Consider the following 17,324-nt stretch of genomic DNA (forward strand, 5'->3'; position numbering starts at 1 on the left):
ATGCTGTTTTTTCTGATGCTTTGTCTTTAGGGATTTCTGGTTGTGGCCAGGAACCCATGAGCCCCATAGACTCCTAAGGAAAGGGGACAGCAAGTTATTATGCAAAAAGAGTATTGGATCTAGAAATAGAAGACCAGGATTTATGTTCCTGTCTTAATCACTTACTGATGACGTTATCTTGAGCAAGTCACTTAACCTCTCTGAGCCATTTCCTCATTCATAAAATGGGAGTCGATGGTGGTAATAGCTAAGAGGTATAAGGAAAGGTTTTGTAGACTGTAGAGTCCTTGAGAAGTAACAGTGGGTCATGGTGTTGTTGCTTCATTATTAAGCCTCTTATGAGCAGGGCTTTTTGTTTTTTTTCCTCCAGGTAGAAATGAGGCAGGCGTTGAGTTTGTAATTCCCTGGTGAATACAGAGCTGGGTAGAAAGAAAGAAAAAAAAAAAAGAAAGAGAGAGAGACAGCCGGAAGCTGGGTATAAATAAATCCTAACCTGTGAACATGGTGCAAGGATTTCTGGACCAGGTGTTACTGGGGTCCACTTCTCATCCTTATCTGGATGCCTGTGCCTTAACTCTGCTTTTTGTGACGATCAGGCTGCTATTTCCCAGATGGAGTCCTGGGATTCCGTGGGCTTGCTTCAAACCTGGGAATTTGGAAGCCAGAGTGGTTGGGAGGGATGAAAGGTTTGGGGGGGGGTGCACAATTACAGGGCCAAGGAGCAACCTGATTTTGACGGCTTGGACTGCTTCGCATTTGGCTTATCAGCAGTCAGGCTGCTCTAAACTCAGTGCCAGCTCACCCCAGCCACTGGAACTCAGGACACTCTGGCCAGGCCCCAGGGCAGAGTAAGAAAAACCTTGTGGTTGAAGAGAGTTTTTTTCTTTTTTAACCTTATACTATTCTCATTAAGCCTGCTAATCTCTGGGGTGGCCCCATGCTTAGTTTGGAGATGGGTTAATACTTTAACACTAGCAAAATGAGATGATGTATTGACTCTGACACTGAAAGCATTTTAACCATCTATATTAGGGGCCCTAAAAAATGACCATGCCCTTTGATTAAATAATTTTACCTCTGGGAGCTTAACCCAAGGAAATAATTGGAATTGCAGGAAGAGTCTGTACTAAATGATGTATAGTGCATCTAAAATATCCAGCATTAGACGAATGGAAATCTTCCTAGAATGTAAGCACGGATGGAGTAAGGACTTCTTGTTCACTCTATATCTCTGGCACCTAAAACAGCGCCTGACACACAGATGGCCAATGAACATGTTTTATATGGTTATAGACAAAAAAATTTACATCCATGGGATAAAACTCTTACTGGTTTCACCTATCTGGACATAGAGCATTCCTATGAAACATTTAGTAAGACAGAATGATGTAAGGCAAGTCAGATTGCTATAATTTATGTGGAAAAAATTTTGAGCGTTCCCAGACCCCCAAAATAACCTCATAGGCTTTTCTGATATCTTAGGACACGTTTTGTTAATAGATACACAAATTGAGATAAAACACAGCTGCTCCCAGACACCCTTCAAAGCCCTGGCAACTTGATGCTGAGATGCTTGTGTAGTTCTCTGGTAGGGGGCTTGGGGGCGCCACTCGCTGCTTGCCTCCGTGAGGATTCCCTGCAAAACAAACGCTGAATGCTTTTTGCTTTTCAACTTTTTTTTTCCTGAAAGCAAAAATTCTCTTCAGATTTCTTTCAGTTCGTGAAAACAGGTACTAATATGGGTCTTTCCTAAAAATGAAGTGTCATAACATGAACTTCCAAAAACGAGGGGGAGGGTGTACCCATGGATTCAGCTATTTCAAATAAAGAAGTCTTAAGGACAGGAAATTGTCTATGTGACTAGGATGTGAAAAGGGCAGGAGACAGATTTCTAAATACAGCAAAATCATAATTTTTAGTAGAGGGAAAAACTAGGGAAGGAGAAGATACTCAGGTATAGTATGTAAGTGATGAGATAATGGGTGACAGTTTTTCTTTTTATATTTTCTAAAATTTCTAAAAGGAATGATTCTTTGATTGGGGAAAACATTTTAATATAAATCATATTCTTTGAGGGGGGAAGAAAATGACTTTAGATTAGTTTATTTATCGAGCAAATCAGCAGCCTTTAGAGCCCTCTCCTCTCTTTCAAAGAACCAGGCAGTCTTTGTGAATGCACAAAACACCTACACACTTTGGTTGTGTCTGTTGGCTTGGCATGGAAGCTGATCCCTTCTAACTTCAAAAGGGTGATAGAAACTCCACAGTGTTGAAATTGTGCAGGTCACGTTGCAGAGACATGCCCATACATTTATATCCCATCATTGAAGCAGAGGCATTTTGTAGTAGGGAGAAGAATTTTAAGAAGATAGATTTTTCTGGGTGGGTGGTTAATTCTTGGAATTCTTTCCCTGGTTCATGGTTTTGGGAAGCTGTTGAAAGTGCTGTCTGCTTTCCTTCATTCTTGTTATAGCTCGTGCCGACTTAAAGTAACTCGCCTCTGAGCAGTTTGGTCTGTCGGAATAAGGACTTCACAGAATGTCTCTCGAAGATGCAATGTTCTCTTGCAGCCAAGGCTTTCCTAGAATTAAAATCCCTGTGTCTTAGGTGGGCTTGGGCACCTGAGCTGAAAGTTTTTGTTTTTTTAAATGCAACTGGCTCTTGACATACGAGGTGCATCTTTGAAGAAAGAGCCACTCTCTCACCCTGGGAGGACTCTGTGCTGATCAGGGGTCCTCAGACATTACTGACCTGGTATTGTGTCTGCAAGCCTTCTCATTCCCATGACTTCTCATTCATTATCTCTCTTTCTTTCTCTTTAGCCATAACCAACAGACCACAGCATTCAGGCATCCTGTGAGTGGGCAGTTTTCGCCAGAAAATAGCGAATTTATTCTTCAAGAAGAGTAAGTACTTCTATGTATTCTCCTTTTCCAGGCAGAGTTTGGGAGCTTAAAGGCATTGGCTCAAAACAGAGCTTGTTGGACTATTTTCTGTCCCAGATAGAGGGACTTGGAGTGGGATGGTCGATTCAAAGTGGAATGCAAGAATTTTGTTTTTCAATCTCCAGACTTCTCTCAGTGGGAAGATGTAGAAGTACAGAGATGACCCAGGTTTGTGCCGTGACTGGTACTGTCAGAGCCTCTTGCAAACTCCCTTTCCCCCTGAACAACCCCCACCCCCCTCAAGTATCATCTAACACACTAGCTGTGCTCTAAGAGGACCCACTCATCTGGAGTGAAATGGCCTTCAATCACACCAAACTGAACCAGCCTTTCAGGGAAGACTCAAATAAGAGTCTAAGGCCAGGGCTTCGAAGGGAGGAGGGCTGTGGCACCCATTGTCCCAGAGCGCCTGGAGTTCTTTCTGCTTGTTTTTTCCATTGTGGGGACTTTCTTGCTCCTCAGTCTGATTTCAGCAGGTCCCCTGCAGTGCTCAGAGGTAGGTTGCACCACCCAGGGCTTATCTATTTAAAAATGCATCTACAGCCCAAGCAGGGTGTGTTCTCCCAAACTGGGAGGCAGAGAAAGGTATGCAAGTGGCTCTGCTACCTCCTGCTCGTCTGAGACAGTTGTGTTTGAAGTAAATAGTTCTGTTTGAGAAATGAATCGAGACGTTGGCTTTTTTTCTCCTTCATATCATTTTTCTGTCCAATCATCTAGACCAAATATGATCTGAAAATAAAAGATCAGTATTTATATTTTTATAGGATTTCTCTCCCTCAGTACTTACACTTTCAAACGTTCTATTATGGAGAATTTCAAACCTATACAAAAGGAGAAGGATAAAGTAGTAAGTCTAGTGTATTCATCTTTAATAATTTCCAAAACATGCCTGATTTTATTTCATCTGTGGCTTCCCCCTCACCACCCAGATTATTCTGAAGCAAATTCCAAGCATCATTTTTGTTCCTACAGTATTTTCAGTTTAGAATCATTACCTTACAGGACTTTTAAAACTAGAAATCTATAACGATGATACTGATATTCTTTGCCTGTTTACTCTGTGCTGGGGGTTTACCCATAACACAACAATCCTGAGAAGTAGACCGTCATCACTGTTTTAGAGATGAAGACACCAAGACTCAAAGAAGTAGGGTCACTTGTTCAAAGTTGCATGGCTGGAAGTAGAAAAAGTCAGGATGTCACCCCCGCTTGATCTCTATAGGCAGGGCTAACCCTTGCCACTAGTGATTGGATACTTGCTAAATTCTTTGGATTCTCCTGGCCCATGGGTCATGGGGTCTGACTTCGAAAGCATCAGCACTATTAGAAAGTGGATGGGAGGTAAAGATTGTCTTGTCTTCTACATTGAGACAGAGCTGCTATGTAAAGACAGAGCCAGAATGTGGATTCTCCACATTCCAACTCGGAATGAGCATGTTTAAACAATTCCTGAAGGTTAGAAGCTCTTGGGAGGTCAGTGAGTTCAGTCGCCTTCCTAATGCATCCTAGAGAAATGGCTGCCTGTCATTTTTAGAGGTCTGTATGGAGAATCCATTAGAACACATAGTTTGGGAAGTTACCAACTTTAATAAAAGCTTCTAGAGAAATGCATACTTCCCATCACTAAACACCCTTGTCTTATACACACCTTTTCCTTACTGTTAAGATTTTGTCCTTGTCCACTTCTGAGAAGGTAGCCTCTTTTATCCTCCCAAAATATCTCTGTAGCTAATCTCCATTCCATCCAGTTTCCAAGAAAAAACTTTTTTTTTCAAGGGTCACTTTTCCCCTCTAGATTACATTTTCTGGATGTCATAAAGACTGCTTTGCTTGTCTCAGGTGGTGGGTGCAGGGTCTGGGTGACCAGACAATCCTTGAAGCAGGGAAAATGTGCTTTAGGCATTGAGAGGAAGGGAGGATTTCTGTGGACTGAGCTGGTGATCCCTGGGTTTACTCATTAAATACTTACAAAGTGCCCATATTGCGTCAGGGACTGGGCCAGAGTCTGCTGTTACAACAGCGTGCAGGACAAATGTAGTCCTGCCTGTGAAGAGTAGTAGAGTGATAGTAGTAGAGTGGTAGTGAAGAGAAGGTGGTAAGTAGGGGAGATAGATAAACAAGAAGTCACAAATGTGATAAAAGTCCTCGGTGGAAAAAACATAGGGCTCGATGGGAGTTGATAAAAGAGGGTTCTAACCTGGCTTAGGGATTGCAGGAGGCCTGTCCATCTTGGGAAGGGATGCTATTTCAATTGAGACCTATCCAGTCACAGTGCCCCAACCTGGACAGTGACCTGGAGGGGAAAGAGCGGAGAGCTATACCATTTGAGTGAGAATGAAAAAATGAGACACACCAGATGGACTCTGGAGGTAAAACTGGACTTGGGAGGTAAAATTGACAGGACTTGGTAATTGATTGGCTGTGATGGGGTTGCAAAAGAGGGAAGACTTTCTTGAAGTGTCTGGCCCTAAATTGGAGGAAGGGGGGATTTAGATAAGTAAAGATAAGTGTACACGTGCCTGCGCCAGTCATACACAGCTGAAGGAAGTGTGACCAGCCTCAGTGGGGGCTGAGGGCAAGAGGGGGACTGACTTATAGCTGAGGTTTGAGGTTTGTAAAGGGGAGGGAGGAGATAAGTTTAGAGAGGGAGTTTCGGCCAGTTATCTAAATTGCTTCCTCCTGAAATACACCCAGAGTTACCCCTGGTGGAGCTCTGGAGGGTGAGTTCAGCGTGATTTCACCTGATAGAAACACAGTTTTTTAAAAAATGTGTCAACAAGGGGTGCCTGGGTGACTCAGTTAGTTAAGCGTCTGCCTTTGGCTTGGGTCATGATCTCAGGGTCTTAGGATCGAGTCCCACATGGGGCTCCCTGCTCAGCGGGGAGTCTGCTTCTCCCTCCCACTCTCCCTCTGTGTACTTTCTCTCTCACTCTCTCTGTTTCAAATAAATAAAATCTTAAAAAGAAAAGTGCCAACAAATAAGATTCCTGTTTTGTTCCCTTAGAGGAACTTAATTTTGTTGTGTGCTGTGTTATGTGGTGAGGGAAAAAGACCAAGATGACCATTTATGTGTCCTTTACACATCAGCTCTCAGATTAACATCAGGGGTGGGTGGAAAACTGGCTCTTTTCTTTTTCTTCTCTAAGGACTATCTGTTGAGACCACGTGGACTCCTCTTGCCAGAGCCTCCACCTGAGATTTTTTTTTTTTAAGATTATTTATTTATTTATTTGACAGAGATCACAAGGAGGCAGAGAGGCAGGCAGAAGCAGGCTCCCTGCTGAGCAGAGAGCCTGATGTGGGGCTTGATCTCAGGACTCTGGGATCATGACCTGAGCCGAAGGCAGAGGCTTTAACCCACTGAGCCACCCAGGCGCCGCTCCACCTGAGATTCTTTTTTTTTTTTTTTAAAGATTTTATTTATTTATTTGACAGAGAGAGAGAGATCACAAGTAGGCAGAGAGGCAGGCAGAGAGAGAGAGGAGGAAGCAGGCTCCCTGCTGAGCAGAGAGCCCGATGCGGGGCTCGATCCCAGAACCCTGGACCATGACCTGAGCCGAAGGCAGAGACTTAACCCACTGAGCCACCCAGGTGCCCCTCCACCTGAGATTCTTGATGTAAATCCTTCCTAGCAGTGGTTTTCAGTGTGGTCTCTGAACCAGTATCACCTGGGAACCTTTTGGAGCTGCAAATTCTTGAGCCCTACCCCAGATGTACTAAATCAGAGACTCTGCAGCTCTCACGCCATAGCCTGTATTTTAAAGGCTTCAGATGGTTCTAATTCAGGTAGACGTTTAAAAGCCACTGATTTAGACAACTTGCTATTTCCATCCTTACTAAATTGCTCCTAGATTCTTCCTTTCATCCTTAAATCTCCTCCAGACACCCATCATTCTCTGGGCTGTGGTAATAATCTTAGATGGATTTTAGTCAAATAATCTTGGGCTCCTTCTTGTGTATGTGTGTGGTGGGGGGAAACCAAACTGGTCTCCATGGTGGTTTTCTTGAGAGTATTACTTTGTGAATGGATAACTCATCTACCCCACTGCTGGCAGATGGGGTTTACCTGAGCCCCTTGGTGTAACAGGTGTATGCCCACCCAAAGATGACTTCCCACCTTACAAATTGGAAGCATGGAGAAGAGAAATAATGTGAAAGCTATGATCAGTGGGTCCAGAGGACATGAGCACTGGGTATTTTAGTTTCTGTGCCAGTAATACAGAATCAGCCAGGATAGGCTAGGGTCTGCTGTGGTAAAAACAACAAACAAAATCTAAGTGACGTGAAAGAATTGAGGTTTGTTTCTCACTTTAAAAAATTTATTTGAGAGAGAGAGAGCGAGCACGCAGGGAGGGGCAGGAAGAGGGAGAGAAGCAGACTGTGCTAAGTGTGGAGCCTCATGCGGAACTCAATCTCATTGCCCTGAGATCGTGACTTGAGCTGAAATCGAGAGTCAGATGTTAACCAGCTGAGCCAACCAGGCGCCCCTATTTCTTAATTTGCTTCATGTCCATCATGGGTCACCTAAGGGATGTTGTTCTGTCATTTTTATTGAGGGATGCTCCATCTCTGTGCCTCCAGGATGGCCAACGTCAAGAAAAAAGGAACTTGAACTGTGCACTGCTCTTTCACTTAAACTTCATTGACTAAAGCAAGTCAGATGACCTCCCCTAACTTCACCTGGCCAGGGAAGTGCATTTTTACCATCCACCTGGGAAGGCTATCCAAAATATTTGTTGGCCAGCACTATACTTAATGACTATACTTAATAATCCACAGTCCAGATTTATTAAAGAAGGAAGGACCTTTTGAGTCCATCACTGATAAGCTTCTTTTGCTGCATGATTAGAGAGTTTGATTTCTCATTTCGCCTTTTCTGTTACGTGGTCTTGCTCTTTGTCAGAACCGTTAAGGCAAGGTGGGTATCAGTCAACAGGTCCTACAGCCTTGTTCCCCAGGGGACACTTCTGTATACACAAGCCAACAGACTGTGGAAATCCCGCTTAGAAGAGCTAATACAAATTCAGGCTGCATTAATAAAAGTACAATATATAGAGAAAGGAGGATAATAGTTCTGGTATATCATGGTGTTTGTGGACTACTTCATTCATTCATTCCAAGTTTATGGAGCATCAAGGACATGCCAAGCCCCATTTTGATCTGGGTACTAAGTTTCAAGAGGGATATTGAGCAATTGAGATTGCCCTGGGAGGGGACCATTAAGGTGAGGGGTCTGGAAACACTGTCCTTTCACGTTCAGTCTGCAGGAGAGAAGATGAAGGAAGATGTGATGTAAGTCTATAAGAAGGGCTGGTGGGCAGAAGTGGGATATATTTATTGAGTGGCCGCCAAGGCAGACATCAGGTCAAGGTCTAGGCTGGCAAATTTTAGCTCAGTTCATAATTTTCTTGGAAAGAAATTTCCTGACATCCCTTGTTTTGGGATCTAGAATTTCATCTTTAATATTACAAGAAGTAAACTGCCTCCTAGAGTAAGAGATGACTTTTTCCATTAATAGTAATATTGTTATTTTTATAGTGAACATTTAGAGCCCTTACTATTTATTACCAGGTACTTTTCTAAGTGGTTTACATTTTTTTTTTTTTTTAAGATTTTGTTTATTTGAGAGAGAGCATGAGCAGAGGGTGAGGGGCAGAGGGAGAGAGAAAAACAGAGTCCCCGCTGAGCAGGGAGCCTAACATGGGGCTCGATCCTGGGACCCCAGGATCATGACCTGAGCTGAAGTTAGACGTTTAAACTCCTGAGCCACCCAGGCACCCCCAGGGTTTACATTTATTAATTTAATTTCCACAGCAGTCTTATGAGGAAGATACCATTATGATCGTGGATACTGAGGCACAGAGAGGTTAAGAGACTTGCCAAAAGTCACACAGCTAGTAAGTGGCAGTTAGGATTTGAATCCAGATAGTCTGGTCCCACATGCTGTGCACCCTAATACTGCCTCTCATCAGAGTGGTCTTTGAGAGAAAACCTCTTCCTTGGCATAGGTGTTAATGTGCCAACTAAGTAGGCTAGAGATTTTTATTGTATCTGCAGTAATGAGGTAAGATCTAATAACTTCATTCTTGCGTGAAAGATGTCAAACCGAAGCCTCCGTATTAGTCTTTTCTTCAGAAAATGTTCTCAAGCTTTTCTATAGGGCCTCATTTCCAGTGATGGGGTCATTCGAGCTTTTCTTTTTCACCTCTTTTCCTGATTCTCTATGACTTGCTTGAATTGGGAGCTTGTGGTTTGGCTTTGTGGCTTAACGGGCCACACATAGGGGCCTTCTGAAAGAGAGAACATTGGCCCGAGGGACTCCCAAGCTGTGGTTCTGGGGGTTGGGGCCAGGCACAGGAGCATTTGCTCCTCTGAGCCGGCTGTCCAGGAAGCCGCTGACAGACGCCTCCGCAGCTCTCTGGGAAGAGCAGAGAAGAGCATGCCGGAGCGGTGACGCTGGCAGCTGATTGACAGCAGGCTGTGTACACGGCTCCCTAGGCTCTGTCAAGCAGTTGATGTTGAGGTGGGGCCTAGCTGAGAGTATGTGCTCTGGCAGCTCAGAAGTCTGCTGCTCTGCTCAGGAGCCAGGTGGAAGGTACCCTGAATCTCCTAGATTCCTTAACCTGGAGGGGACCCTTTCTTGGCTTGCCTCTCCTGGCTTCCTCGTGAGGCTAGCTTGTTCCTTCCACTGGAGTCCGAGCAGCCCCGTTTTCTCATTGGCATGTCTGGAAAAGAACTGTAGGTTGGAATGGCCTGGAATGTCATGAGTGGTATTTGGAGGACACCACTTTAAACCATACTTTGCTGAAGGTAAGAGGTACCTTCCTGACCTTTGACTATTTCCTTGTATAGAGGCAGGGCCTGACTCTCCAAGGCGTATGCAGAGGCTGGGCCTGGGGGTGGGCTGTCTCCTGCTGCTGGGAAGCCAGAGGCTGGCTGCAAGTTGGTAAGAATTTGCAGTGAGAGGTGAAGAGCACAGGATGAGGGCGGGGGTACAGGCCAACTGTGGGTCTGTCCTGTGGCTCCTCTGCTGAGCCCAGACTGCGCGGCTGATAGAACCAGCACCTTGTCTCTCCAGCCTGGCAAGCTGGGGCTAGCTTTGCCTGTTGCATTTGGTTGCCATGGCAGCAGAAAAAAACCAGGAAGGATGGAAACATCTGGCAAGCAGATGAAGAAACTTCACTGTTCAGTTTTCCTTCCTCGTCTAGGAGACGACGTTTGTGACGGTCACAGGTAGGGAAGAGGTGGCGCTAGTGTTGACCTGGCTCTGGCGTTGATGTCTCCAAGGGCACCGGCACTGGGGGTGTGGTCGCTGCCACGCAGTAGTCACGTTTCGGGCTCTGTGTTGGGGGGAAGATGCTGCAGTGGTGGCCCTGCTCTGTGTGGAAGGGAAGCTGCTGCTTGCTGTCATTTTGTTTCTTCCTGGGACTCCCCCTCTGGTCCTCCTCTTCTACCTCCTTGGTCTGAGAAGCAGCCTTCTCCCCCCACCCCGCAATCTCCATTAGAAAGGCTGTTTTCTAGTGGGGGGAGTGGCTGCCTGGTAAGGGGGGTGGGTGGGGCAGGCCTGAGAGGTTAGAGGTGGGCTTGCCAATGGCTCCCATTGAGCATCTCTGTGGTAGCAAAGCGGAGGTGGGAGGAACAGTAGAGGTCAAGGTCTGGTTCTTCCCCTGCACAGACTGAGGCAGGGGCATGGACAGCGCACAGCTGAAGAGACTGGTCCAGGGTCATATGGCTGAGCAGGACTCTGGCTGAGTTCAGAGCAATGCTTGGGTTTGGGGGCTCACTGGGCTGTTTTCATGCCAGGGGTGTTCTTCAGGCTGTTCCAGCTCCTGGGTTGGGGTGGGATGAGGAACTGGAGCCTGTGTTCCGGAGAGGAGTTGAGGGGGTGGGGAAGGAGCACAGAAAGCCACAGTTGAGTAACAAGGCCACACTTGCTGAATGAAAACCCGTGTCAGACAGCCTCCCCCGGGGTGTTGGGAGGATACAGTGAGTGTTGGCGGTCTGTCTGTGTGTGTCTCTTTCTCTGAGAAGAGGGGGTGTGGAGGTGTCTGCCTGCTTGGGACAAGAACTTTATTTTATTCCTGCTTTTCATTGTGCATTGCTTTTCCCAAACCCCTTAGGTGGTGGGTGTGAGCACTTTAAAAAATTTGCTGGTTGTGAGCGAGTGTGCCTCTTTTCATACACCCTCCTCTCGTTGCATTAATTCTGGCTGAGCTCTCTGTGTAGAATCCTTGAGGACAGGGAATTAATTTGGGGGCCTATTTTTCCAGGAATTGATGTGATACAAGTGACATCTAATGATGGCTTCTCAATGGGGGAGTCCCAATTCCTCATAGCTTTCTAACCTCCTGGGGAAAGAATAGGAGTCCAGTTCCCCCAGTCACAGGTTTATTACACTTTAAAGGAGCCCCACTTAGATAAGGTGCTTATAGGGGTGTTTCTAAGAAATGAAGTGTTTAGAAGCTAATTGTTTGGCACCTTGAGCTTTCTGGGAGAGAAGTGCCTTGAAAGTAAAAATAGAGTGTCTGAGAATTAAATTCTGTGGTCTCCACTGGGAACAGCCACAACCAAATCTTTCATTTAGTATAATGTGTCATGGTTTTCAAAAGGTCATTAGAATCCACACAACCGTTTTTGAGATGAGAATAGTTTTCATCCCGTTTTGCAGAAATGGAAACTGAGGCCCAAAGAAATAATGTGACTTGTGGAGGAGTGACTAAACTGTAGAGTTTTGTTGAAACCTGGTTATTCCGGGCTCCTGGTCTTTCCACCACCCCCAGATCCTCTTGGTTTGGAGATGGGGGTTGGGACTGAGAAGAGCAGCAACAGCCTGCTTCTGTCACACATTGGGACTTGCCATGGGATGATGTCTCTGTGGCAAAACCCAGGTGTTGGAGTCCAGCTTCTGTCCTGGACAAGTCATTCATCTCACTTAGCCTCAGTTTTCTCATCTACAAAATGGGTATGGTAAAGCTGGCTCTCCAGGATTAAGGGAGATAATGCAGGCTGTGTGCCTGGCACATAGTAGGTGCTGGCCAAGTCCAGTCCAGTACCTCTGCTTGCTTGACCTTGTGTACCAACCCTAAGGTTTGCTGGTTCTTGGCTTGGTGACCTACCTATTAAGACAGCGATAGGGTGGGGAAGGGTATTGCCTTGATCCCACTACAGCTTACTCTTGTTCATGATGTTACCGGGAGGCATTTGGGGATCCCAGTAACCAAACTCACCTCAATTCAAACCCAACAGAAAAAAATGACTTCTGAATTTATAACCTCCCTCTTACCACATTGTCAGTGTTGTATGCATTTGCTCCTGGGTGAGTAGGTAGCAGAAGCAGTTCCTTTTATAGAGGAGGAAACTGAGGGACAGAGAAAGTGATTTTCTATCCAGGCTCACTTGACACATCCTTCAGGAAGTTTAGAGTAGGATGAAATCACTTTGCTACTGGGCTTCTCCAGACTGAGTTTTGTCTAGTTCTAACTTCTTTTGTTCATTTCAGCTGGGAGGCATCAAGTTAAAACTCTAGCTCACTGTTTTGAACTTCAGCCCACACCCCTCCAGCAAAATAATCAGCATTCATGTAGCCCAAACCAAGGAAAGAGACGTCTTTGTTCAAATCGTCCCACTGTACTTTGGGAATCCAGAAACCTGGCAAACAGGCTTTTAAGTTAATAGATTTTATTTAATGACACTAAGAGTCTGCCTTCCCATAGCGTGTGCAGGTGTCTTGGTCTCCTCTCTTGGGAGCTGTGTGACTCATGAGCTTGAGGGCATGCTGTTAACTGAACCACCTTTCACAGCTACTCAGCTCAGGGGCGCAGGCTCCTCTCCCTCAGGAGAGGACGGATCTTGAGTCTGAGGAGTTGAAGACAGAGTCAGTCTCTGCCCCACCAGGCTCTTAAGTGGGGAACACACCTGTGTTCACTGAAAGATGATTCTTTCAGTATTGTCTCACTTCAGGAGGCTATATAAATATATAACACCATTGATAGTCCTATTGTTCAAAATGTATGGTAAACAACCTCTAGAACTTTCCATCCAGGCCAGCTTTTCAGCCAAATGGGAAAATTGTTTTTGAGGCGCCTTTTTTTTTTTTTTTTTTAGGTGGGGGGGTAAGTGGAAGGGCAGATGGAGAGAGAGAGATTCTTAAGCAGGCTTCATGCCCAGTGCAGAGCCTGACATGGGGCTCAGTCTCGGGACCCTGAGGTCATGGCCTGAGCTGAAATCAAGAGTCGGACATTTACTGACTGAACCTCCCAGGTACCCTGAGACTTTTTTTATACCTTTTTTGGGGGGTACCCAGTGGTATTCCAAGCATGAACACCACGTGTTTTGTTTTGCTTTGTTTTTTAAACTAGTTGTAATTCCAGATAACTAGTTATGTCCCAAAGTCATATTTACCCTTGGGAGACCTAGGAGTTCATTACCGTTACTAAGGAGATTCAGAGGAACATCCTCTGAAGGCCGATCTTGTCACTGGGCTGAGTGCGTAGCTGTGTGCACCTTGTTCTTTAAAAGAGCCAGGTCAGGGACTGCCAGGTAGGGGTTGAAACTGTTGCTCAAGCTGGGAGCTGTCCCTGCCCATGGGGAGCCCCGATGAAGACATTCAGTGTTTGTAGAGACAACACAGTCTCTTCTCTGGGGCAGATATAGTTTGGGCTTTAGTCATATCGCCTGATAAGCCAGCTTTCTCTGGGTGTGGCTGAGCAGAAGTCTCTGTAAATGAAGATGGAATTGTCCTCATGTTTTTCTTTCTTCTTCTCTTGTACTCTGCCACCCTTTAGAGCAGGATGAAATCACTTTGCTACTGGGCTCCTCGCCCCTGCTGCAAACCACTGTGTTCCACTGTCCCTCACTGATGTGCAGTGTTGGGACCACAACCAGTCCTTCTCCATCTGAAATCTTTTCATAATTGGCTCCTTAGTTGGTGGTTGTACCTTCCTTCCTCACCCATCCAAGGTGTAAGACAGTACGGTTGTCTGGAGGAGCTCCCTGACCAGTCAGCATCCCTGAATGGGGTGGGGATATGGGGCTAGAAAGCAGGAGGCGATTAAAGTCAGAGCCCAAGATTGTAAGGTACAGAAAGGGTGCAAGTGGCCATCATCCTGGACCTTCTAGGCCAGTCATACATCCATCCGAATAGCCTTTCTTTGTCCCACAGAGGAGAACAATATAGCCAGTTGATGGAATGTGACGTGGTCATTTAAAATGATGTGGTTGGGGCGCCTGGGTGGCTCAGTGGGTTAAAGCCTCTGCCTTCAGCTCGGGTCGTGATCCCAGGGTCCTGGGATCGAGCCCCGCATCCGGCTCTCTGCTCAGCGGGGAGCCTGCTTCCTCCTCTCTCTCTCTGCCTGCCTTTCTGCCTACTTGTAATCTCTGCCTGTCAAATAAATAAATAAAATCTTAAAACAAAATAAGTAAAATAAAATGATGTGGTTGTGGGGCGCCTGGCTGGCTCAGTTGGTAGAGCATGTGACTTTTGATCTCAGGGTTGTTAGTTCAAGCCCCGTTTTGGGCATAGAGCTTACATAAAAAGAAATAAAAGTAAAGAAATAAAATGATGTTGATGTTTTGCAAATAATAGAGAAAATGTCTAATTTACAGTAAGTTTAAAAAATCAAAATGCAAAATCATAAACATAGTATCATAACAATTATATAAAAACAAAAAAGCACTCTTTTCCCCCACACCATCCCCAAAACCAGACATATAAAGAAGAATGGAAGGATATATACCAAGTGTTAAAAATGATTTTCCTTTGGGTAGCAAGACTATGATAATTTTTTCTTTCCTTTTAGCTTTTTAAAAAATATTTCCCAAATATTCTATAATAATCCTCTGTCTGCGTCTTAAATGGGAGCAATTTCAACTGGATAAATCCCAAACAAATGTATATTATTGTTAGACTTTGTGTCCTCAATTTTGGAATAGAGCTACAGCCGCCATAACTGAGAACTCATCCTTGTCTCAGCCTCTGGAAATGTGAACGTCAGGCAAGACTAGGTTCCAGGCAGACGTTTTGGGCATAGTTCTGCCTGGAGGCAGGGGCTGGACAAGGCAGCCTCTCAGGGCCTTTCTCACTGCCCTGTTGGCGATTATCTCTCTGCTGCATGCAGCCTCTGCCAACAGTGAGCGGGCTGAGTGCTGTGACATTCTCTGAGTGGGGAGCAGTAACAAAAGTCTGACTGGAATGGAGGCCGGGGGCGGGGAATCTGGAGTGAGTGCCTGAGCTGATAAGGAGCCCGTGATCTTTCTGCCTGGTGGGACTTGCACCTCCAGCTGCCAAGCATCCGGTAGAGCTCAGCCCCTTGGAAAGCTGGTCTCACTGCAGTGGTCCTGCTGTTGGCGCAGCTCAGAGAGCACGGTGGTCACGGCTACTTCTGTGAAGAAGTAATGGTACAGGGTGTCGGGGCTCCATCTTGGGGCTCAGGAAGGATCCTTTATCCTTTGTGCCGAAGTGGTTTTAAAGGAAACCGCCTCTCTCCAAGGTGGAAACTAGGATTTTCCCTCATGGCACCTCTGTAAAAGTGAGCCTGGCGAACGGACAGAGTGCTGCTTCCTCGTTGGGTCTTGTCTGGATGCTGCCTCTCTTCAGGCTCCTGGCCCAGGCCTCCAAATCCGATTTCCGCCTCTCCTCAGGCAGGGAGCCTCAGTATATTGCCGCTGCCTGGATCGTGTGGCCCATCAGGGAACCCAGCCACAGAACGAGGAGACTCACACTTGGAGGAAGGCTTACTGATCTGGGAGTTAGTAGAATCTGGGAATCAGGCATCAAGCTGTTCAAGGATAGGCACTGAATTTGTTGGAGGCACTCGCTGCCATCCGGGCTTGGAAAGACTGCTGAATGCTGGGGCTGTGTGGAGGCAGGTGAGAAGGGTTCTCTGTAGTGTCTCTGGGTTGTCCTACTGAGATGTTCCCAGAGTTCTGGCTCTCTCAGGGAAGACAGACCTTCTTGATGGGAAGCATGGTGTCTCTGGGTGCTGTTGGGGATGTGCAGAGGGGCTCTCCATTGGGGTCCCAGGCATGTTTCATTGCTTCCTGCTCCCAGGCATGGCACAAGGGGTTAATATCTCTGATGGTTCTATTTTGGGGCAAAGGAGTGTTCCTAGAATAGGGTTCTTTGTTGAGTAATCTATTTTGGGAGGCAGGCCCCACTGGCGTTTATGTAAGCGATTCTCTGTGTGTATCTGGGGGTGTGGATGTGTGCGCAAGTGATTTCTTATTACTAATTATAAGCAGTTTCTTTTGGGAGCCAGAGAAATGGACGGGTATGTGAGTGTGTGTGTGTGTGTGTGTGTAAGGAGTATGGGTTGCTCTCATGTGAAGAGTGGCACAGCTGTGTGTGCGCATCTGATTGGGCAGTTGCCACAGACACCCGATTAAGAGAGTAAATGTGGGGACCTTAGGACAGCAGGTAGGAATGATGGCCTTGGCCCCTTTATGGGGTGTCAGCCATGAAGGTGTGCCCAGCTATGATCGTCTTGAGTCCCTGAAGCAGGCGGACATTGGGCTCCTCTGGTACAGTCTGGAATCTGGTATTCTCCAAAAGATCAGTCATGGCACATGAACCAGTTCTAGTCTAGAGCAACTCTCAGGTTCCACTTCCATTGCAGCCTGGCACTTACTGGACTCTCCCATGTCTTCCCACAGGCCACATCCACATATGTCAAAGCAAGAGAGAAACCAAAGGCCGTCCAGCATGGTCAGTGAGACGTCCACAGCTGGAACCACATCCACCGTGGAGGCCAAGCCTGGTCCCAAGGTGAGCTCCTGACCACTCACTCCTTCCTTCCACCCTTTAATATTGTGCAGCTGCCCATCGACCCCCACCATTGTTTTGTGAGGGAGGCATGTAAGGAGTATCTTCCCCAAAGGTCAGATCAGGAAGTTGAGACCAGTTGGGGTTATGTCACTTGTCCAAGAAAACAGGTGATTGCTTGCAGAACTGGGACTGACATCTGAGTCCCTAGATGCTTTCTTCATTTTCCTGACTTGTCTTGGGAGGGACACACCTCTGTTCACAGGTGTGTTATGAGACTGCCTGGTGGGATTTGTGGTCAGTGGGCCTGAGGAAAGGTGAGATGTGGGACCATTGACTGAGGAGCAGGGAAAAGAACCAGCATTGCAGAGAAGGGGTGAGTACTGAGGACTAAACCCAGGTAGGATGGTAAGTATCTGGAAATTGGCAAAATCTATGATGGAAAAGTAGCTTTGCTCCAGAAAGATTAGGACATATGAGGGCCAACAGCTGCTGGTAAAAGTTCATTGAAAAATCCCTTTAAGTTTTTTCTGTTGTTGTTTTGTTTTTGTTTTTTTCCCTCTGTGACCTAGACGGGAAGCCTGCTAGGCCTTGGATTCACCTTTTAATTAAAACGCTGT

The 17,324-nt window shown here is 46.1% G+C and overlaps 1 protein-coding gene across 9 annotated transcripts in view; it reads left to right on the top strand.

The window, feature by feature from the left end:
* Window positions 1-17,324, top strand: part of PLEKHA7 (pleckstrin homology domain containing A7) — a 214,104-nt gene that overhangs the window by 123,094 nt on the left and 73,686 nt on the right. For all 9 annotated transcript variants that reach the window (XM_046015345.1, XM_046015344.1, XM_046015347.1 and 6 more), the window contains 2 exons: window positions 2,823-2,906; window positions 16,596-16,707. In XM_046015345.1, the coding sequence (XP_045871301.1) occupies window positions 2,823-2,906; window positions 16,596-16,707 (196 nt within the window). The remainder of the gene's footprint in view (window positions 1-2,822; window positions 2,907-16,595; window positions 16,708-17,324) is intronic.

This window comes from Meles meles, chromosome 8 (genome assembly GCF_922984935.1).
Source record: "Meles meles chromosome 8, mMelMel3.1 paternal haplotype, whole genome shotgun sequence".
Taxonomy (NCBI): Eukaryota; Metazoa; Chordata; class Mammalia; order Carnivora; family Mustelidae; genus Meles; species Meles meles.